This window comes from Suricata suricatta, chromosome X, assembly GCF_006229205.1.
Source record: "Suricata suricatta isolate VVHF042 chromosome X, meerkat_22Aug2017_6uvM2_HiC, whole genome shotgun sequence".
In the NCBI taxonomy this organism is placed as follows: Eukaryota; Metazoa; Chordata; class Mammalia; order Carnivora; family Herpestidae; genus Suricata; species Suricata suricatta.
Window position 1 is genome coordinate 38,952,101 of NC_043717.1, and position 23,200 is coordinate 38,975,300.

Below are 23,200 nucleotides of genomic sequence, written 5' to 3' on the forward strand. Positions count from 1 at the left end.
GTCTCCTTGCAGGCATACCCATCTTTCCTTGAGTTGACCGTTTTGTCCTGTGACTCATTTCTCTAGTGGGCTTACAAAAAAATCATTAATTTGCTGCCTGTCTTGCATTTTTCTTCTTGTAAGGATGGGAGTTTCTTTGTTTCTGACTGAAGCCTTATGTTTGTAATGAGAGTTTGTCATTGAAATGCAATATAGATAAATGTTTTCACTGGGGCTTAATTGCCTACATTAATAGATACATTAAGCTTCAGTAAGATTCTGCTGTATAACCACCCTTGGTTTATCCTCTAGAGAAGAGTTTCCTAGGGCTGTGTGAACGTATGGTTCCGGGGCTTTGGTAACTTCTGCAAATTGTATACAGACTTTTAAGGGTATGTTTTTAGTGTGTGTGTGTGCGTGCGTGTACACACACACACACACACACTAGTAGCCTTCATCTGATTCTCAAAAGGGCCCATACTCTTAAAGATGTTTTTAAAAAGCCAGTAGTAGGGCACCTAGGTGGCTCAGTCAGTTAAGCATCAGGCTCTTGGTTTCAGCTCAGATCATGATCTCACAGTTTTATGAGTTCAAGCTCCGCACATCAGGCTCTGTGTTGGCAGCACGGAACCTGCTTAGGATTCTCTCTCTCCCTCTGTCTTAGCTCCTTCCCCACTTGCGCTGTCTCTGTCTCTCTTGAAAAATAAACTTTAAAAAATAAATAAATAAAAGGCCAGTTTCCATAGAAAAAGCACATAATACCAAATGATTGATTTGAATATATTAAAAAGTCTTCTATTTTTTCTCAAGAGCCGGAATATTTTCACATATATTAGTCAGACTGGTCTATAAAACATATAAACCTATCTTAAAGGATTGGTAGCATATCATCTGTAGTTCCAGGGTCTCGTTTATTATGTCCAGGACTTTCATAGCAACAGAGTCAAAGTTCGCGTATTTTAACTCAGCCGAGAACACTGCAATACCCTCAGATAGAGCCTGTTTACATTACTTTACCTGTATTTCTAACATGCTTGATTCTTTGGTTTTCTGACTCACAGGAGACAAAACCTACCAAGCTTGCAAATACACACTTCCTTTATAAAAAAGGGATAGTAAGGGATGGGAGAAATACTTGCAGAGTAAGCCTCAGATGTCATCTCTTGTGTGAAAATTGCCCCGATTTCCAACCAGACTCCATTGCTCCCCCTCCTCCCTTACCAGGATGCATACTCCTCTGTTTGGTAGTGGGTAAGGGGAGTAACCAAACTTACCTAAGCTGCCCCAAAATATATTGCTTTATGGTGTTGATGTTTCAGTTTATGTCAACCCCAAGCCATCAAAAATGTCCCATTTGTTCTCTATAAGAAAACTGAGATCTATTTGAAACTATTTGAAAAATATTTCCGTGAAGAAATATTTACATGATCTTTAAAGTTTTCAACTTAGAAATTGAATAAACTTTGTTCCATTGGAAAAATTAACATGGAAGACAGTGTCCTGACAGTACAGGGTACCTTCGTCAGCATATAAGAACAAGCTTGTATTCTTTACTAGGTTTTCTCTGCTTCGAGTGGCCGATTCTTTTAGATGACCTGCACATCTTTCTTTGTTCACCTTAAGATGGTATAATTCTAAGAAAATTGGAGAATTTCTTAGAATCTAAGAAATTATAGTTAATTTCTTTTGATTAAATATAGTTAACCATATTGCAGCTGCTTTTTTGTGCTGTTGGGGTGTCTCATCAGTTTGTGGTCATTTATGTATAGTTTCAGATTTAAGTGACTGTGAATCACAACTAATCCATTTCTTTGCTACATTCACATGGCCCAGACAGTTTTACCATTTGTGTCATACAGGAAGTAAATGTGTTTTCTTGGCTTTTCCTTTAAAAAATGTCACAGAAATGTTCAGGCTAGCTCTGCTTTAAGAAATTGCCCACTGAGAGATGTTAATGAGAGCAGTAAGAGCCAGAGCTGTCCATGAAGGACATTTTCATTTTGTGGCTCTGGCAGGTTAGGCATTGATACTCTAATTGAATTCATAGTGAGGCCTCCTTTGTTTCTGCAAGCATCTGAGAGGCCAAGATGTACATGCCCTGTTGGACTTAGCATAGCTTCTGGGCTCTATGTTAGCCTGTGAATCCCCTCTTCGATCATAAATAAGCAGATATCTGGTAGATACAAAGGTTTTTTGTTTCAGGGACTTTTGAGGAAACTACCAGTGCATATAAAATAGGAGCACAATTAAGAACTTCTAAAACTTCTCAGCTTCATTACCTAGGTCAGTGTCAGCATCTAGTTCCTTCATTCATAATTGTTCATTTAGCATCAAATGCCAGGTTTTATTTTGTGAAGTTTCTGTGTTACCTGGTGGCGTATAGAGTGTTTTCTGAAGTTTTTGATGGACCTCTTTATTGGGAATCCTGTCTTTGGTAGCCAAACCATGCACGTGTTAGTTGAGCCATGAACTCACATCTCCTTTATCCCATCGATGATTACTTTATAGACTAGATAGATAGAATTTTGCTACATACATCTTTTTGCTTTTAGAAGTAAAGCTGAGACTGTGATGATTATAATAGAATAATAACCAGAGCTAGAATTTGTTTAGCAATTACCACGAGCCCAGTACCACGCTAAGCCCTTTATGTAAACTCATCCATTTACTTCTTATAATACATGTTTTTATTACAAGGTGTTTTTATTATCCCCATTTTAGAGATGAGTAAACTGAGATGCAGAATTTAAATAATTTGTCCCAAATTAGTTGGTGAATCCAGTAGACCAGTCTGGGTAGTCTGTCCCTGGTCCCATATTTCTTTCTTTTAATTCTTTTTTTGAGAGGGAGAGAATGCCAAGCAGGCTCCATGCAGTCGGTGCACAGCTGGACGCGGGGCTCAGTCTCAAACCATGAGATCGTGACCTGAGCTAAAATTGAGAGTTGAACGCTTAACCGACTGAACCATCCACATGCCCCCATATTCCATTCTTTGAAGACTTTTAATTTGATTTTTGACTGTATAAAACATTTGCCTGGTTCAGACATCCAACTGTGATACAAAGTACATTCAGAGGGATCCAGCTTTTGTCTCTCTCATCCCTAATTTCTCCCCCCTCCCTAGAATTAACCATTTTTAAAAGCTTTTTGTTTATCCTTTTATTGCTTCTATATGAAAATATATATAAATACATGTAGATGTGTGTGCCACTATGTGTGTATAAAACTCACACTCTACCCAGGATACACTAAAGCTATTTTGTTTGCATGTATTTATTTAAAAAAAATTCCCTTTCTTATTGAAAGCAGATTCATGAGACCAGCTTGGTAAATACATTTCATATCACTTTGCAGATATCTGCCTGAGTACTGAACTTACATTCCTATCCCTTCTTCGGCATTTTATGCTCTGCCTCATGCTTGGGATGTTTCTACAGCAAGATAAAGCAGACTCTTGTCCTCTGCCTTGAGTAAAAATAAAATGCTTCTCTGGAAACTTTGCATCTGATGCTATTTAATCTGACTGGCTTATAAAATTGAAATCAGGCTTATCATAGAAGTCTGCTATTTTTCTCTAAAAGTGGAAGGAAAATTATAATCGTCATTAGGTTTAGCCTTCATTTGCTTAAGAAAAATAGGTATGTATTAATTGGTGTTCCTGCAGTCTGAGGTTTCCAGACTTCACAGAATGTCTGTTCCTTGGAGGTTTGGTATTTCTGAAGCCGTGGACAAGGGTCAGATTTCACTGGCCTCTGCTTTTCTATATTTTTGTCTAGAGTGTTCAAGTTACCCTTTTGTTTGGTAAACATGTGTATTAGTTTCCTGGGGCTGCTGTAACAAGTGACCACAAACTGGGTGGCTTAAAACAACCGGAATTTATTTTCTCACAGTTCTGAGACCAGAAGTCCAAAATTGGCCAGGCTGTTGGGGGAGATTCCATCCCTTCCCACTTCTAGGTTCCGATGACTATCAGCATTTATTGACTTGTGGATCAGTGAGTCACTCCAAACTCTGCTTCCCTGGTCACACTGCTTTCTCTTGTTCTGTCTTAAATCTGTCTCTGCCTTTCTCTTGTAAGAAACTTGTCATTGGCTTTAGGGCCCACCCAAAGATTCTGGGATGATCTCTTTGTCTCAAAGTCCTTTAAGTATTTATATCTGCAAAGATCCCTTTTCCAAATAAGGTAATATTTACAGGTCCCAAAAATTAGAATGTAGGCATATCTTTTGGGGGGCCACCATTCAACCCACTACAATACGTTTCCAGGCTACTTAGGAAACTGTACTGAACAGATTTTTATAAGCAGTTACATCAAGGATAAAGATATGGCCTAAGCTACATGATTAGATGGTGTGACATTATTAAGTTCAAAGCATAATTTTCAAATCAGTTCATTTATTTTGTGAAGTGTATCACATGGGAAACAAGGAAATAATTTAGGAGGCTGAAAATACTTAGCTCTAATATTCTTTCCAGATCTAATGTAGGATTTCCCACAGCACTGTCTCTCCCAAAGACAGTAGTTTATTAGCACAATTGTAAATTGTTACCACTACTTAACCATGAGCTCATTAAAGGCACTCTGGTCACTTATAGAAATGGATCAGTGTTCAGGAAAATGGTGATTGAGTTTCTCCTCCTAGCCTTCCAGAACACTAAGCTCTATGCAGAGCATGTTAAATGGATATGTCTGTGATACTCCCTTACCCCCTTATACAAAGCATTTTGTAATAAACCACCAAGTTTTTTTTCCCCTGTAGACAGCTTTCTCCCTGCACAGCACCCAATTAACTTTAATTGGCTAGGATTCTTGGTAGGTAGGTCATTTTGTTGCCACCTGGCCACCAGCATGAAATTTAAGGTTGGTTTCCTTCTCTGCTTTGCTCAGACCATAGTAATTCTAGATCTTCCCTAAGTGAAAGCAACAGGCATTTGCAGAGTTATCCCTGCAAAGTAGCAAATGGAATGAGTCTTTATACATTTAAATGGCATCACTTACGGCGTTGGTTGAAAATTACCCACAGCGTTGGTCATGGCCATAGGTGAGATTTAGCGCCCAGAACCACCGGGAGCCTCAGCTCACTGCCCACTCATAGGTGTAAGGAGGTGAAACCCAGGCCCCGACATGCGCAGAAGAAAAAAAAAATAAGTGGCATCATTTGATTATGTGATGGTTCAGTCCTATACTCTGAAATGTTCTCAGTTAAAGCAGAATTGCACCAACAGAGAATTAACTGCTTTATTAGATCACGCTCTGTGCCTCTACTTTCATGTTAAACAAAATTTGAACAGCGTTTCTCCTCAGAGAACCTTTATTAGCATTAAAGGTGAAAATGTTTGATTGATAGCATTTTTTCCTTTGACCTTCCAGAAATGTGCACATGTTTATCTTCAACCTGCCAGTGGTTGGTTGATTTTTTTTAGAATTAGAAATTAGTAGATGACGTATAGACCAGCATGTGTATGCTTATATATGAAAGTATATTCCCTCATTGTTTATACATCAACTGGGCCTTCATCACTGAAATCATTGCCAGGTTAGCTTAATATCTCATGGCATACTTTTTTCTGTTGTTGAAAAGCCAGAATCACAAAGCTTAGGCTTTCACAGCCATTGAAATCATGTTTCCAAGCTGGTAAGCATATTTCTGTGCCCCTTAGTCACCCAGGGACACTTTCAACCAGAGGATAACAGTACATCAAACTTTAGATGGATCATGGTATTATCTCAGTGCCTAATTGTACTTAAGGTGCAGAAAATGAGCTATGAGGAATTTCTTTGTTTCCCCGAGTTCAAGTTGTGGCTGTACTCATATCATCATCCTCTACCTCTGGCCTTTAGAAGGATCACACAGCTAGGGCTCCCCTGCCAGGAATAGGGTTAAGGCTTGCACTGGGATCCTCTCAGCTGCCACAGTCGACATTTTATTCCTAACCTCCTCACCTCTAAGCAGTTCACTGAGAGCAATAAAAACTGATAAACCAGATAGTAAAAGGTTAAAAAAAGAAAATGAAACAAAGGATATTTTAAAGATCTAAGTACAAAGATAACAGAATAAAAGTACAAACCTTAAATGCAAAAAAAATATTATAAATAAAAGAGCAAAGAATATGCATCTGGTAGAGAAAGATGCCCAAGGAAATATAATACATATAATTATCAAATATGACAGTTGAGACCATATATCTGAGTCATGCCAGTAAATATGAATGGGCTTAACATCTATTAAAGAAAAAACATTATTTTGACTCACAAACAAGATGCAACTATATGCTGTATACAAAAATATACCTAAAACACCTATTCAGAAAGGCTAAAAATAGAGATGAACAAAGGTATACCAGGAAAGTGGTAGGAGGAGGAGGGAGACTGATATTAGGCAAAATAGAAATCAAGTACCCCAAAACAAAGAAGTCTTTTTAACACGTTTTTAAGTTTATTTATTTTTGAGAGAGATAGAGCATGAGTGGGGGAGGGTCAGAGGGAGAGGGAGACACAGAATCTGAAGCAGGCTCTAGGCTCCGAGTGGTCAGCACAGAGCTGACATTGGGCTTGAATTCACAAACCGTGAGATCATGACCTGAGCCAAAGTGGGACGCTTAACCCACTGCGCCACCCAAGCACCCCAAAGAAGACTTTTTAATGTTAAAAGCTACAACTCGCCATGAAGATATAATACTTAGAGTACTTATACACTGACTAACACAGCAACCACCTTTATGGAATAAAAACTATAGGGGCGCCTGGGTGGCTCAGTCGGTTAAGCGTCTGACTTCGGCTCAGGTCATGATCTCACAGTTCGTGGGCTTGAGCCCCGCATTGGGCTCTGTGCTGACAGCTAGCTCAGAGCCTGGAGCCTGCTTCAGATTCTGTGTCTCCCTCTCTCTCTGACCCTCCCCCACTCATGCTGTGTCTCTCTGTCTTTCAAAAATAAATAAAACATTAAAAATTAAAAAAAAATTTTTTTAACTATAGAGGAGTCAGGGAGATGTACATAGAAACACACCAACCATAGGAGGCTTTAACACACTTCTCTCAGTATCAGATTAAATGAACAAAAAAGTAAGTGAGGAGATAGAAGATATAAACAACTTAAGCAGTAAGGTACATCTGATTAATATATATCAAACTCTAAACCTTGTTATTACAGATAATAGAGAATACACCTTCTCAGATGTCTGTGGTACACTTAGAGAACGATCAAATATTAAGTCATAAGGAAAAACATTTCCATTATGTAGACATGATATAAATAAAAGCTCTGATCACAATATAGTAAAATCAGAAATTACTAATAAAAACAGGAAGGTCCTTTCCTATGGAAATTTTAAAAGCGATTAACTCTTGGGTGAAAGGGGAAATACAAACTGAAATCATATATTTTTAAAATAATGATTAGTTGAAAACATTCCATCTCAGATGTTTGTTCCATATCTTAAATTATATAAGAAAAAAGACGCAAGCATTGTTTCACATACTCTTGATAAATTTTTATTTTTATTTTTTAAAATTTTGTTAATGCTTATTTTTTGAAAGAGAGAGTACTAGAAGGGGAGGGGCAGAGATAGAAGGAGACACAGAATCTGAAGGAGGCTTCAGGCTCTGAGCTGTCAGCACAGAGCCCGATGTGGGGCTCGAACCCACGAACTGTGAGATCATGACCTGAGCTGAAGTCAGACACTCAACTGACTGAGCTACACAGGCGCCCCTCTTGATAAATTTTTAACTAAACGTTACTTAAATTCTCAGTGCTTCCAGTGTTTAATTACAGTATACTAAATAAATATTATGTTTTTCATTTTTTGTACACATAGCCAACAATAAGAGAATTTCTAATATTTTGACCAAAATGTTTAAAGGGCATAGAGAAATCATAATTTCCCCCATTAATTATTAATATCACTTTTCACAGTTTCTATATGTACTGTTATTTTTATGGTCCCACACTTCTGTGCAAAGTAGAACTGCCTATACTTTGCAAGCCTCTGCAGAAATAAATTTGAAAAACTTGGTAAGATAGATAACTCCCTGTGAAAATACAGATTACCAAAGGTGACACCATTAGACTAGGTAGAAAGCTTAAAGTGATCAATTTCCAAAAAAGTAGAGAATATTATTAGGAACTACTGCATAGTAAAAACACCAAATCAGTGGCACCTGAGGGGCTCAGTTGGTTGAGCATCCAACTTAAACGCAGATCATGATCTCACAGTTCATGGATTCAAGCCCCATGTTGGGCTCTGTGCTGACAGCTCAGAGCCTGGAGTCTGCTCCAGATTCTGTGTTTCCTCACTCTCTGTCCCTCCCCACTTGTGCTCGTGTTCTTGTGCGCTCGCGCGTGCGCACTCTCTCTCTCTCTCTCTCAAAAATAAATAAACCTTAAAAAAAATTTTAAAGCATCAAGTTCAGATGGTTTCATAGGGACCAGATAGTCCAGTAATTCTCAAATTATTCTAGAGCATTGTTAACAGAAGGAAAATGTTTGGATTCCTTTTATGAAACATGCATAACACTGATACCTAAACCTAAAAGACAAAGGCAATTAAAAAAAGAAAGGGGTGATGGTCATGGAGGGGGGCACTTGTGGGGAGAAGCACTAGGTGTTATATGGAAACAATTTGATAATAAACTATTATAAATTTTTTAAAAAGATAAATATCACTCATGAATATGATAAATACTAAATAAAATATTAGAAGACAGAATACAATACCATTTTAAGAAGGTGTGCCATGACCAAATAACATTCATTGCAGAAATGCCAATTTGTGTAGTATAATAATATGTCTAAGGAAAATAATTATATAATTATATAATTATTTCCCTTTATATATATAATTTATTATATATAATTATATATATGTGTGTGTGTATAAAATTCAGTACCCAGGCATTCAAAAACATTCAAGAAAAAAGAAATTGTAAGATAGTTTGACATGTATACAATATATATACCATAGTCCTCAACCTAGTATCTTAGTTCATGGAAAACAGTAGAGATATTTCCCCCAATTTCAGGAAGAAGGCAGATGTATGTATCCAGTACCCCCAATACTATTCCAAATATTAGTACAGTATTTTCCAGTGCAGTTAAACCAGAGAAACCAAGTAGAGACAGAAGACTAGATAAAGAAGATATGAAACTCTATTTGCATATGATATGATAATATATCTAGAAAACCATAGGAAAATCAATGATAAGACTAACCCAAGCAATAAAAGAATTCAACGAAGCTAACATAAAATCAAAAGCTCTTATAAGCAAGCAGTTAGAAGATCTAAACATCCCTGGAGCATGTTGTAATATAAGGAATTAAGGAAATACTCAAAAAAGGATGGGACGCGTTGAAAGAGTACAGATGCTAGTCAAGCCCAAAGAGCTCCCAGTGATCAAAGGTAGAACAATTTGAGGAACAAAATAAGTAACAATAATACTAGATTGTAACTCAAAGAGTAAAGAGCTAACCACAAGTCTATAATGATCTAACTAAATAATTGAAAAGGGGGCAGAAGGGACAGATCTTTCTTACAGAGGAATTCCAGTCAATAAATGTAGAAGGACTAAGGGCCGTAGAAAATCACCATTGGAACACCAGAGTAATAATTGTTGCAGGCAAGTTATCCACCAGTGGAAGCTAAAATTAGCTCATGACAGTTTGAGGAGAAATGGGATGTTTTTATAATCCTGAAATATCTCCTCTAGGATATTTATAAGTTACAAAGGGAAATACAGTAACCTAACTGTGGAGAAAACCAGCAAGATACTTCCTTAACCAAGCGGCCAAGTTTAACATCACCACTGACAGGACATTGGCATTCTACATCCCTGATAACATGGAATGAGAAGGGCAGAACATCATTTCTGTGGTATTCTTGCCAAAAATGAATAGCTTTAATCATGAGAAGACATCAGACAAACCCAAATTGTGAAGATATTCTCTAAAATACATGACCAGCACTCTTCAAAAGTGTCGAGGTCTGGAAAGACCAGGAAAGACTGAAAAAGCCTCACATATTGGAGAATACTAAGGAGACATGATAACTAATTGCAATGTGGGATCCTAGATTGAATTCTGGAATAGAAGGATATTAATGGGAAAATTAATAACCTTTTTATAAAGGTCTGTAGCTTAATTAATAGTATTATAGCAGTGTTAATTTTCTGGTTTAGATCATTGTACTTTGGTTATGTTAGATATTAACAGAAGAAATATATGAAGGGTATATGGGAGCTCTGTACTATTTTTGTAACTTTTCCATGTGTCTGAGTAAATAATTAAAAAATAAAGTGATGACTAAATAAATAAGTTATCAAAGGATACTTATTGCTTAATTTGAGAGTGTTATGGGTTGTTTGTTTTATACAAACTGTTTTAGAGTAACCTGTATTGTTGATTTAAATTCAGAGAGCCCTAGGAAACAATTCAAGAAGGAGTTCTTTTTTTTTTAAGTTAGTTTATTTTGAGAGCGAGAGAGAAAGTGAACAGAGGTGGGGCAGAGATAGAGAATCCAAGAAGGCTCCATGCTGTCAGTGCAGAGCCCAACATGGGGTTTGATTTCATGAATGGTGCGGTCATAACCTGTGCTGAAATCAAGAGTTGGACGCTTGACCAACTGAGCCACCTAGGCACCCCAAGAAGGATTTCTTTACTATTAAATCCAGGACAAACTGGTTTCCCTGTTGGTACTTCAGACCCTTTCCAAATACAAGTCAATCTGGCCATTTAGGAAGTTAAAGAAGTCTCTTGTTGAAGTGTAGAGTGGGTGAGGATAGTCTTTTTAAAAGGGGAATATTAAATGGTCTTAGTTGCATAGCGATGGTCTTCTCAAGATGTGTACAATGTCTTCTCAGGTATTCCGGAAGGACCTCATCAGTGCCATGAAACTTCCTGATTCTTACCACATTAGTCCTGACAGCTATTACCTCTTTACGGATACATGGAAGGAAGAATGGGAAAAGGGAGTCCAGGTACCAGCCAGTCCAGACAATGTTCCACAGCCTTCTCTCAGGTATTTGCTTTGACTTAAGGAATGAATGCTCTTATGGTTATCTGTGCACTGGCTGGGGAGAGACTTTGAATGGGTAATTATACATTTATAATACAGTCACATACTGCCACCAGTGGCAGATGGTCTGAGGTTTGGGTAGGCCAGTAGTTAAAGTCAAGCTCATTTATTTAGGAATATAGTATGTGCCCATTCGCAGGGTTAAACTATTTTGAAGTCCATTCTGAACTTGCGATAAGGTTTTGGAGACTAGGATTTCCAAGTCTAGTAGCATTTACTAGTCTTTGAAGAGAAACAGCATTAATGACATAACCTTGTAAGAATCCTATTAATATATAATACCATGAGAAGTTGCTTCATTATTATAGGGGCCTTGTAGTGATTGCATCTGTAAATAGAGGGCCAAAACATATAGTTTGTGAAACACATAAACCCAAATGAAAGAGGATGACTGAAATATCAGGTTGACTTCATTTACAAAGACTTGAGAAGTTTAAGTAGAAGAGGACTTTTCTGCCAGAGGAAATGGTAAGTTCAGCTCCTCAAGAGTAATGACTGGGGTACCTGGGTGGCCCAGTCAGTTAAGTGTTCCACTTTGGCTCACGTCATGATCTGGTGGTTCGTGGGTTCTAGCCCTGCATCGGGCTCTGTGCTAACATCTCAGAGCCTGGAGCCTGCTTCAGATTCTGTGTCTCCCTCTGTCTCTGCTCCTCCTCTCTCACGCCAGTCTCTCTCTAGAGATCTCTCTCTCTCACACACACACAAATAAACATTAAAAAAATTTAAAAAAGAATGATGACCGGTTTGGAAGCCATTTTTTCATATTGGTCTTTGTGTTTTCCAGTGCTTTGTACAAAGACTGGCATGAAATACAATGCTTGGTATACGTTTGAGTGAGGGAAGGAAGGAAGGAATGGAAGAAATAGCACCAGCTAAGGGGACTGGTGAGACCTGCTGCTTACTGTGAGAAATATCTTATTATGCATCTGTCTTTTTCTGGCACATGTTAGGTTCTTAAAGGGCAAGATTACATCCTTGAATTCTGTGCCCCTTGCCTCAGGTTCTTAGGCCCTCATCGTACCCTGGAAACGCTTGTCAGATCACTTCTAGAAACCCGAGCTCAGGCTCCTCCACCCACGGAGAGAGAAAGCTCCACAGTCTTTCCCAGAACATTTCCTGAGCCTCACTAGCTCTGTCGTCATCAGCACAATCTCCTGTCTCCTAGACATCAGAACAACATCATGAATGAACACACGAGTTAGACATTTTCATGTCCTTCTTGTCATTATTTTTATATACCATGGCAGTAACATTGGGGAGCCTATAGACATATATATGAACAATCATCACTATTAGAGGAGTGTAAAAATGGGTAAGAACATGTGGTAGTGGGCACAGGAAGGCACAGTGGTGTGCGATTAGAAAAGAAATAAAGATGACAAGATGTAACTATAAGCTACATAAAAGCAGAACTTCTACTGTCAAATAGGAGGTTTTCAATGCACACTTATTGCTTATTGATGTAAGGGGACTAGGACAAAGGAAGAGAAGAGGCAAATGAGTGGATGTTAGGAAAGAAAATTAGTGAAGAACCAAAAGATATTGCAAATAAGAAAAACAAAGTTGAGGCTAGGAAGGGAAGGGCATACAAACAAAGAAGATTAGGGAATATCAATAAGTAGGAAGAGCTAATAATAAATCTTCTATTTTAGCCACTTGTATTTCCTATACTAAAAGTAAAAAGATTTTTTCGCTTTCTGAAGCACTTGATTGGAAGAGTTTATTATAAGGAAACCCACAACTAACAAGTAAACTTCAAATCAAACTAGGAAATTGGGGGGCGGGCAGGCACCTGAGTGGCCCAGTCAGTTAAGTCTGACTCTTTCAGCTCCAGTCTTGATGTAATGGTTCGTGAGAATTAGCCCCGCGTTGGGCTCTGTGCTGTGTCAGCAAGGAGTCTGCTTGGAATTCTGTCTCCCTCTTTCTCTGCCCCTACCCCTCTCCTGCTCATGGTCACTTTCTCTCTTCTCAAAATAAATAAATAAACTTTAAAAAAATTTTAAATGGGAAAGTTCAAGGTAGAGGGATTTCACTAAGTTCTTCAGTCAAGTCTAGTTTTAAGTTTGTTACATGACCATCATGTATTTTTATAAATGTGTAGCCTGCGTTTTTTTTTTTTTTTTAAGATTCTCACTGTATTCTCACATGGTCTTTCCTCTCCTCTGTGTGCACGGAAGGTGGGGGAGAATCAGATGTCAAGATCTGGCATCTCTTTTCTTCTTAGAAGAACCCACCAACCCTACCAGATTAGGTCCCCACTTTATGACCTCATTTAACCTTTGTTATCTCCCGATAGGCCCCATCTTCAAATATAGTCACAATGGAAGTTAGAGCTTCAACATTAAAATTTTGGGAGAACATAATTCAGTCTATAACAGCCGCTCATCTACATTCTGTCTCTATGAATTTGCCTTTTCTGGACATTTCATATAAATGGAATCGTACACTGTGTAGCTTCTGAGTCTGACTTATTTAATGCAGCATTATATTTTCAAGGTTTATCATGTTGGAGTATGTATCAGTATTTTACGTTAACTTCTTACGGCCAAATAATACTCCATTATATGGATACACCACATTTGTTCATTTGTTCATGAGTTGACGAATGTTTGGATTGTTTCCATGTTTTAGCTCTTATAAATAATGCTGCTGTGAACATCCTGTACAAGTTTTTGAGTGGACTGTTTCATTTCTCTTGGGTATGTACCTAGGAGTACAATTAGTGAGTCCTGTGGTAACTATGTCTTTAACATTTTGAGGAACTGTCAAACTGTTTTCCAGAGCATCATTTTACTTTCCTACCAGCAGTGTATAAGGGTTCCATTTCCTCCATGTCTTCACCAACACTTGTTATTGCCTGTCTTTTTGATTATAGCCATCCTCGTGGATATGAAGCAGATCTCACCATAGTTTTAAGTGGCATTTGTCTAATGGCTAATGATGTTGAGCATCTTTTCTTCATGTGCTTATTAGCCATGTGTGTATTTTTTTGAAAGAGAGCTTTTCTACTTTATTAGAAAAAGAAGGCTGTGTGTGATTTTTTTCCCCTCTTCCTATGAAACACTACTGTTCAAACAGCCAAAGTGAATCATCTCGTCTTTACTTCTTTATGTTCCATCACATTCACTTTGGAATAGATGCCCTCAGCTGCTAAAAATCTGACTCATTGGTGAATAAGGCGACAGAGTCCCCTGAACAGCAGTTTTGGAATGTCCCATTTTTATATACTACATCCATGCATACCTCGTATATTTTTTTTTTTTGGAGAAACTATTCAGATCTTTTCTCCATTTTAAAAATCGGGCTATTTGGTTTTTTTTTTATTGAGTTCTAAAAGTTCCTTGCATATTCTGAAAACATGTCTCTTACCAGGTAGACGATTTACAAGTATTTTCTCTCATTCTCTGAGTTGTCTTTTCACTTGTTTGATGCTTCAAAAAGCACAACAGTCTTTACTTTTGATGAAGTTTAGTTTGTTTTTTGCTTTGGTTGCTTGCCCTTTTGGAGCCCTAAGGAATCATTGCCTAAACCAAGATTTTGAAGTTCTGCACCTATTTTCTCCCAAGAATCTTACAGTTTCTTCTACACTTGAGTCTTCGATCCATTTGAGTTACCTTTTGTATATGATGTGGAGTGTTAGGGCCCAGCTTCATTCTGTTGCATATGGACATCCTTGTGTCCCTGCTTGTTGGTTGAGCAGCCACCTTTTTAAACGTGACAGGCGCTAGACCCCAGCCTCACCCACCTTGGCACCATGCCGATATGGGAGAAAACACAGTTCTTGAATCGCCAAGTAATTCCGGTCCTGTTTTGAAATCCCTTTGTTCACAAATCTACCAAGGTGACTTTTAAAAAAAATTATTTCCTACTTTGGAGGGGTGGGGAATTTTTTCCTACATTGCATTTAGATGCTGATTTCTCTATTTATACTTCACTCTGTCCAACTATGTTACTTTTTTCCCCACACTGTAAGACAGAACAGTATTTGTGTTCCCTTTTTATTGGTTAATTTTACAACTTTTTGTGTGTTTCTTTTTATATGACTTCAGTATTGTAGTTTTCATAGACTGCAAAACTCCTACAAGTTAAGGAGGTACCTGGTAACAGTTGAGTTATTTACACAGGCGAGAGAATATTTACACAGTTTTTTAATTAAAAGATGGTAGCTTTATGGGGCACCTGGGTGACCTAGTTGATTAAGGGTCCAACTCTTGATCGCAGGGTCTTGATTGCAGGGTGGTGAGTTTGAACCCTGCATTGCATTCCACATTGGGCATGGAGCCTACTTTAAAAAAAGAAGATAGTAGCTTTACTCTCAAAAGCTACAAATAAAAGTATTTCCTTCTAACATCACTGCCAAATCTAAATGCTTTCTAATAAGACCTTATGATGATTGCTTTTAGATTAAAAACTAGTATCTTCAGTGATCATGTACTACTTTGATATAAAGAAGAAATGTTATTAATTGTTTAATTGTAAAAATTCGTCCCACCTTCCAGATTTTAAAAATCATAAATCAGTGCACATCAAGAGCATGGTGACATTCCTTAATTCTATGTGAAAGGTTTTCAATAGACTCTTTAGCAGTTCACAGTAGGATAGAAACAATATCAGAATGTAAGCACAAAAATCTTCTAATACATTATTTTTGCATTAAACAAAATAAAAAATAGTATTAGTGAAATCATGTTAGTTTTAGTAAAATTAAAACCTAATTGGTTACTTTATTTTCTACTGGTAGAAGTCCCACTTCTCTAGAGAAAATAGTCTAAAACATAAATCTGTTTAAGAAATATAAGAATGAATCTAATGTAATACAATACAGTAGTCCCCCCCCCCCATTTCACCAGGGATACATTCCAAGACCCCTACTGGTTGCCTAAAACTGGATAGTGCCAAACCGTATGAATACTATGTTTTTTCCTATACATACACACCTACAATAAAGTTTAATTTCTTTTTTTTATTTTTTAACATTTATTTATTTTTGAGAGAGAGAGAGAACATAGGAGCGGGGAAAGGCAGAGAGAGAGAGAGAGAGAGAGAGAGAGAGAGGGCTTCAGAATCTGAAGCAGGCTCCAGGCTCTGAACTGTCAGCACAGAGCCTTGTGCAGGGCTTGAACCCACAAACCATGAGATCATGACCTGAGCTGGAGTCAGATGCTTAACTGACTGAGCTACCCAGGAGCCCCAATGAAGTTTAATTTCTAAACTAGGTACAGTAAACTATTAATAATAACTACTAATAAACATTAACAATTAAAACAATATACTATAATACAAATTATGTGAATGTGCTCTCTCTCTCAAAATATCTTACTGTACTGTACTCACCCTTCTTGTGATGATGTGAGATGATGAAACGCCTACTTGATGAGATGAAATGAGGTGAATGACATGGGCATTGTGACATGGCATTAGGCTACTATTGACCTTCTGATGATACCAGAAGGAGGATCATATGCCTCTAGACCATGGTTGACTGTGGGTAACTGAAACTGTGGAAAGGGAAACCACAGATGAAGGGGGGCTACTATAGTTATTTAAGTTAAAACACACGTGAAAATATTGGGAAATAACTCTTTACAAATTCTTCTTTGTCTTAGTCAAGATAGGCCACTTACTATAATAGACGTCCCCCAAAGTCTCAGCATCTTAACACAGTGAAGGTTTTATTTCTTGCACTTATCTCCATCCAGTGTGGGTTGGGATGTGAATCACCTCTGCCCAATGTAGTCTTTCAGGGACTCAGGCTTTTTTAGGAGTGGCTCCTCTTTTGGCTAAGTCCATATCTACTCCCGTCTCTCCCCACAGAATTCTAAATTCAGGGGCCCCTGGGTGGCTAAGTTGGTTAAGTGCCTGACTTTTGGCTCAGGTCACGATCTCACAGTTTGTGGGTTCGAGCCCTACATCGGGTTCTGTCGTGACAGCTCGGAACCTGGAGCCTGTATTAGATTCTGTGTCTCCGTCTCTCTCTGCCCCTCCTCTACCATATCAAAAATAAAAACAAAAAAGATTTTTTTAAAACTTCTAAATCCAGTCTTCAGGAAAAGAAAAGGTCATGTGGAGTGGTATACAGGTAGATTTTGGGGGTGATAGGATTCGAAATGGTTTATCCACCTATGTTCCATTAGCCAGAACTCACTCACTTGGCGCACCTAATTGCAAAGAAGGCTGGGGAATGCAGTCTTGTTGTGTGCCTAGATGGAAAACGAAACAGTGTGGTGAGCACCTAGCATTTCTCTGCTTCTCTTCGATAGTGGCATTACAAACTCAAACCTGCGTGAGCACAGGGACCTTACCTGCACTATTCACCAGTGCAATCCTGTAGTTGATGCTGTGACCTGCACTCCTCAGATTCCCAATATAGTCCTTTCCACATGATCTCTCAACAGCGTAACTTGACTTCTTACACAGCACCTCTGGGCTCCAAGAGTGAGTATTCCAGGAGGTAACAAGTGGAAGCTGCTAGTCTCAAGACCTGGGCTCAGAAACTGGCATAGTATTATTTCCACCATATTTTAAAATTTTTTTCTTATTTTTATTTTGTATAGGTTCCATGCCCAACATCAGCTTGAACTCACGACCCTGAGGTTAAGAACCTCGCTCTCTACTGACTGAACCAGCCAGGCACCCCACTTCCACCATATGTTATTAGAGCAGGTCAAAGAGAGCTCCCGAACTGAAGGAGAGAGAAATAGACCCCTACCTCTCAACAGAAGGAATATCAGATGATTTGTGACCATCTTCAATCTGTCACAATAGTAATATTTTTAATGTTTGTATTTCAGTTACTTGCCTAATTGCCTACAGACAGACTAATCAGTTGGCTAGAGAAACTTAGATACTAATAAGCTAAACACTTGCTTTTTATTTATTACCTAATCCACAAGATTGTCAAAATGCTTCAGAATTTTATTTCCTAATAGGCTTAAGAAGTAGTTTTGGATGTATAAAAGTTAATTGACCTGATCCTTGGGGCTATTGTAACTGAAAAGAGGGGGAAAGTGATACAGCAGAGTAAGTGAAAAATATTCTTTCAGAATCTTCTGGTTTTCAAACCAGATTTTTCCCTCTGTTGCACTGTCCTTTCTGCAGTTGTCTCTATAGTGTAGTGTGCGTGGCAGTTGAGGGGAGAGGTGCAGACAATCCCAGAGCCAGCTTGCACTGTTACAGCTGTTTAGTCTGTTGATTACCTCAAGGAACTTTTTGAAAGCAAGTTCAACAAGGAAACATGGTGTTAACTTCATTACATGTTTTTAGATAGACAATGGATATTTTTTATGCTAGTCAATAATAAACAAGCTTCAGATTTTTTGTGTGTTAGGTTTTCATTTGTGTAGTTAAATTAGTTTCTGTTGCCACAAGGTTACAATGGAAGGAAAACTGTGCTTCATGTTTGGTTGAAAGGAAGTATGCATTATAATTTATATGACAGGCAAGTGGTTGATGTATTTACTGTGTGTGTATATGCTTTTAACATTATAGATGACTTATTAACTTATTGTGAAAACAAAAATGAATCAGAATACAAAACATTAGCTGCATCATATATATGCTAATACACTTATCTATGTACATATAAATAAATGGGAATGTTCTGTTACTTGCTTTTTTCACTTAACCATTGATCACTGATCACTAATGATACTGAAAGAGGAAATAATTAGCTATTCAGACAGGCCCCTATTTCTTCTTGGAATGTAAACATTGAACTGACTGAACTATGGAGAGCAGCACTTTGTTCACTAAATTCCAGGCTCAAATATATGACCACCAATTCAGCATGTCCATTTGGATGTCCAGTAGGCATCTGAGACTTCAAATGTCCCAAACTCAACTATTGATCTTCTTCCAAAACTGTAGTTTCCCATGTTTAACTGACAGCAAATCCATTCTTTGTGCTATAGTGTCTTTTAAGTCTTTCAGGCCAAAATTCTTGGAATCATCTTTGATTCTTCTTTGCCTCATCCCCCATATTCAATATTAAAGGAGATCTTCTTGGCTCTGCTTTCAAAAAATTCTCAGGTTCTGTATAGTAAGTCAAAGGAAGAATGGCCCTGATGATAAATGAGAGCCGAAGCCCACCTCCCGCTCCCCTGCTCCATTTCATCATCATGCCTCTCTCACCTCCTCTGTTCTCCTTGCCCCCCTCTCCCCACACTTCCTTTCCTGTTTCATTTCATGCGGCAGCAATCTACCATTCTTGCTTCCAGTTATGAGACTCAGAAGCACAATGTAGCGAGCACTTTCATATAGACATCTTAAAGTTTAAAGCATTCCTCCAGTGGTCTTCCCGTTTACTATTGCCCCCAGACTTAGCAGATTCAAGCAGCTATGTTATTATACTCATGGATTCTGGGGGTCAGGAATTCTGATGGGCAGAGTGGTGATGGCTTGTCTCTGCTCTGTGATATCTGCAGCCTCATCCAACAAGACTTGAAATTTGGGGGTGTCTCAGCAGCTGGGGGCTAGAATCATCTGAAGGCTTATTCACTAACATGTCTGTCGCCTTGGCTGGGATGACATAGACCATACGTGGCTTCTCCATGGGTTTTGGTTTCCTCACAGCACAAAAGCCTCAGCACAGACAGACTTCTTATAGGCTTCAGGCAGCTGCATGTGCTCCAGCCAACAAGGTGAAAGCTTTATTCCCTTTTATGACCCAGCCTTGCACTTCTTATAGCCTCACTTCTGCCGGATTCTGTTGGTGGAAATAGTCACAAACCCTCCCTGATTAAATAGGAGAGGAAATAGACTTCACCACTTGATGGGGGAGTAGCAAAGTCACATTTTAAAAGAGCATGTGAGATTTTGAAAATACCAGCTGTCACAGAGGTTATAATTGTCTTTTGTTTTGTAGATGAGACATGGAGTTTTATAGAGAGGCGGTCAGCCCTGAGTGTCCAGATTAACCAGGGGAAATTTGGGAAACTACTCCTTGAGATATTTTTATAAAAGGGTTCCTATTTAGGAAGCTTTTAAGACATTTCTTTCAAGCCTTTAAAAATCCATAATGATGCAGTATTCGTGCAACTTCTATACTGTTTGCAAATGATCCTAATCCACTCTTTAGGAAATGAAGCATAGTGTCTATCTGCCAAATATTTAGATCACCCTAAGACACACTTAGGACTCACTATGCATAAGATACAGGAAGGGGCCATAGGTTAGGTTAGAGTGGTTTCAGCTTCCTTTTGTTGCCTCAGTGTCAAACAGCAGTGTTCCCATGAGCCAGAGGTAGCTGGCCTGCCCCAAGGAGCTGCTGGATAGGCCTTCTTTTCCATGGAGCTAAGCAGGTGTAATTGTGAGTCCTTTTACCAAAGGTCAGTCAGTCACCCAGAAAGTTATTAGAACATTCAAAGCATCCAAATCAAAAATTGCACTTACTTAACATCATCCTGTCAAAATTGCTCATACCTCTGGGCTTCTCAGCTTTTGCTGATTTGATCAGTTGTACTGGTAACCATTCAGAGAATGTCACTATACCTAGGATCTATTGCCCAGAGGAGAAAATGACCCAGGGATAATCCTGGAATTTCTCCCAGTCATAGCAGTGTTATATGTATTTGAAGATGTTAGAGCTGCATTTTAAAAATCCCAAAGGAATATTTTTCACTAATTCTCATAGACCTTCCCCTCTACACAGATCTCTCCTTGTGAGATTTGAATTAACTTCACCTTTGCCAATGCATTTCCTTGCCTATAGTATTACCGTTTCAGTCTATAATATGTTTACCGTCATAGAGCTGGTCCTTAGAGTCAGACCTTTAGTTCAAGTTACATATGAAAAGATGAGTGATATAACGTCACTTGTCATCATTATCATTATACATTTTGCACTGAAGTATAATATACACACAGAGAAGCGACCAGAGCATAACTGTATAACTCAGTGAATTTTCATGAATTAAATACACTTGTTTGCCACTCAGATCAAGAAACAGAACATGACCAACATCTCAGAAGCCCTCCTGCCCAGTCACTGACTTCTCTCTCCATAGGTGACAGTTTTGCTAGTTTTTTGAACTTCATACTGAGGCTAGATTGTTTTGTTCATCATGATGGTGTGAGATTTATCCATGCTGTTGCATGTACTAGTTTATTAAGCCTCACTTTCTGTGTCATAGTCCATTTTGTGAGTATTCCACATTTTATTTATCCATTCTGATCTTTTTTTAATGGAATTTTTTTTTAAGTTTTTTAAATTTTTTTTTTTGAGAGAGAGACAGTGTGAGCAAGGGAGGGTCAGAGAGAGGGAGACACAGAACCCGAAGCAGGCTCCAGGCTCTGAGCTAGCTGTCAGCACAGAGCCCAACACGGGCTTGAACCCACGAACTATGAGATCATGACCTGAGCCAAAGTTGGATGCTTAACCAACTGAGCCACCCAGGTGCCTCTATCCATTCTGATCTTGATAGGTATTTGGATCACTTCCAGTTTTCAGCTAATAATGACATCTTTATATCTTCAGTGTACATATGTCTCCTTTTTTGTTAAGTATATTCCTCAAAGTGGGTTTACTAGGTCCTAGGATATGATGTTCAGCTAGGATATCTGCTGTCAAGTAGTTTGCCAAAGTGGTAGTACAAATTCCTACTCCCACCAGTAGTGTAGGAGAGGTCTGTTTGCTCCACTTCCTTACAAACACTTAAGTAATGTCAGTTTTGGGGCAGTCTTTCCCAGTTTAGCCATTCTGGTAGGTAATAGTAATTGTGACTTTTGATCTGCATTTCTCTGATAATTAATGAGATTGAAAACCTTTAAAAAGTTTTCTTGCCATATGGATAGCCTTATTTGTGAAGTGTCTATTCAAGTTTCTTGTCTACTTGTCTGTCTTTTTCTAAGTGATTTATAAGAGTTAATATATATTAAAATATTAATATTATATTAGTAATTATATATTGGTGATAAACAGAAGGTGTTTTCATCTCTTCATCTCTTTATGGCTGATGGCTTTAAGCCATTTTACTTATTCATTCTTTTGTTCATTTAGAGAGAGAGAATGCAAGTGAGGGGCAGAGAGGGAAAGAGAGAATCCCAAGCAGGCTGTACACTATCAGCACAGAGTCTGATGCAGGGCTTGATCCCATGAACTGTGAGATCATGACCTGACCTAAAAGAACATCCAATTTCTTTAAATAAATATCAAATAAAATATATTTGCCTTCAGGACACCTGGCTGGCTCAGTCAAAGGATGTTGCAACTTTTGATCTCATGGTCATGAATTTAAGCCCCACATTGGGTGTAGAGATTACTTAAAATAAATAAACTTTAATATATATGTATGTATATGTATTTTAATAATATATTAAATAAACTTTAATATATATGTATGTATAAAATAATACACACACACACACACTGCCAAGTAGTTTGCCAAAGTGGTTGTACCAATTCTATATACCATATATAGTCTATGTACCAAACTATATATATAGTCTGAGGTTTCTTCCAGAGGCTTAATAAACATTAATTTTTTAAATTATTGGTTTAATTCAAGAACTTTTATAGTCTACCTTGTTCCACATAGAAATTGAGGCAATTGGTATGAATAGTTAGCGATATATTCTTTTTTTTAGAACAATTTGAATCTTGAAAAACTTAGATATTCTGTAATTACCTCATAGGCCATGCACCAAATAAGCATAGCATATTTAATCTCATTGTCTTGGGAGAATTCATATGCATGTCTTGTCCTTTTCAGTTGGGTTCACTTCAGTTGGAAGAAGGCCTGTCAGTAGTTCCTAAACTTTTAGCTTCAATTAATATTTTAGGGTTCTGCTTTTTTCCTCAAATATTTGTCACCTTTGGTTTAAATAAACTCCATATGGTAGAAAAATTAAAATGTGCAAGTGCATGTAGTTATTAACTTTATTCAACATACATTATGTGGAATCATAACCTTGTGAAGAGTGCTTAGGAAGAAATATTTACTGTGTATTTACAAGGCAGACTATGCCTATATATACTTATATGTATTTATACATATACATTTATGTTTATTAATCCTTCTACATATATAGTGACTCTTAAGAAACTGGCTCCACAGGCCCTCCAAAGAAACAGTTTTCATTATTTTATGATATATATACATATTTCTTTTTCTCTCCTTTTTAGAGGGCCCACTCTGTTCTTTAAAACTGCCAGGG

At 37.9% G+C, this 23,200-nt stretch overlaps 1 protein-coding gene and 1 non-coding gene across 4 annotated transcripts in view; both read left to right on the forward strand.

Annotated features, from left to right (window-relative positions):
* JADE3 (jade family PHD finger 3) overlaps positions 1-23,200 on the forward strand; it is a 159,527-nt gene that overhangs the window by 99,119 nt on the left and 37,208 nt on the right. For all 3 annotated transcript variants that reach the window (XM_029930225.1, XM_029930224.1, XM_029930226.1), the window contains one exon: positions 10,833-10,990. In XM_029930225.1, the coding sequence (XP_029786085.1) occupies positions 10,833-10,990 (158 nt within the window). The remainder of the gene's footprint in view (positions 1-10,832; positions 10,991-23,200) is intronic.
* LOC115284525 lies at positions 4,982-5,108 on the forward strand. The gene has a single exon (XR_003905271.1). It is a non-coding gene; the product is annotated as a small nucleolar RNA ACA64 (small nucleolar RNA).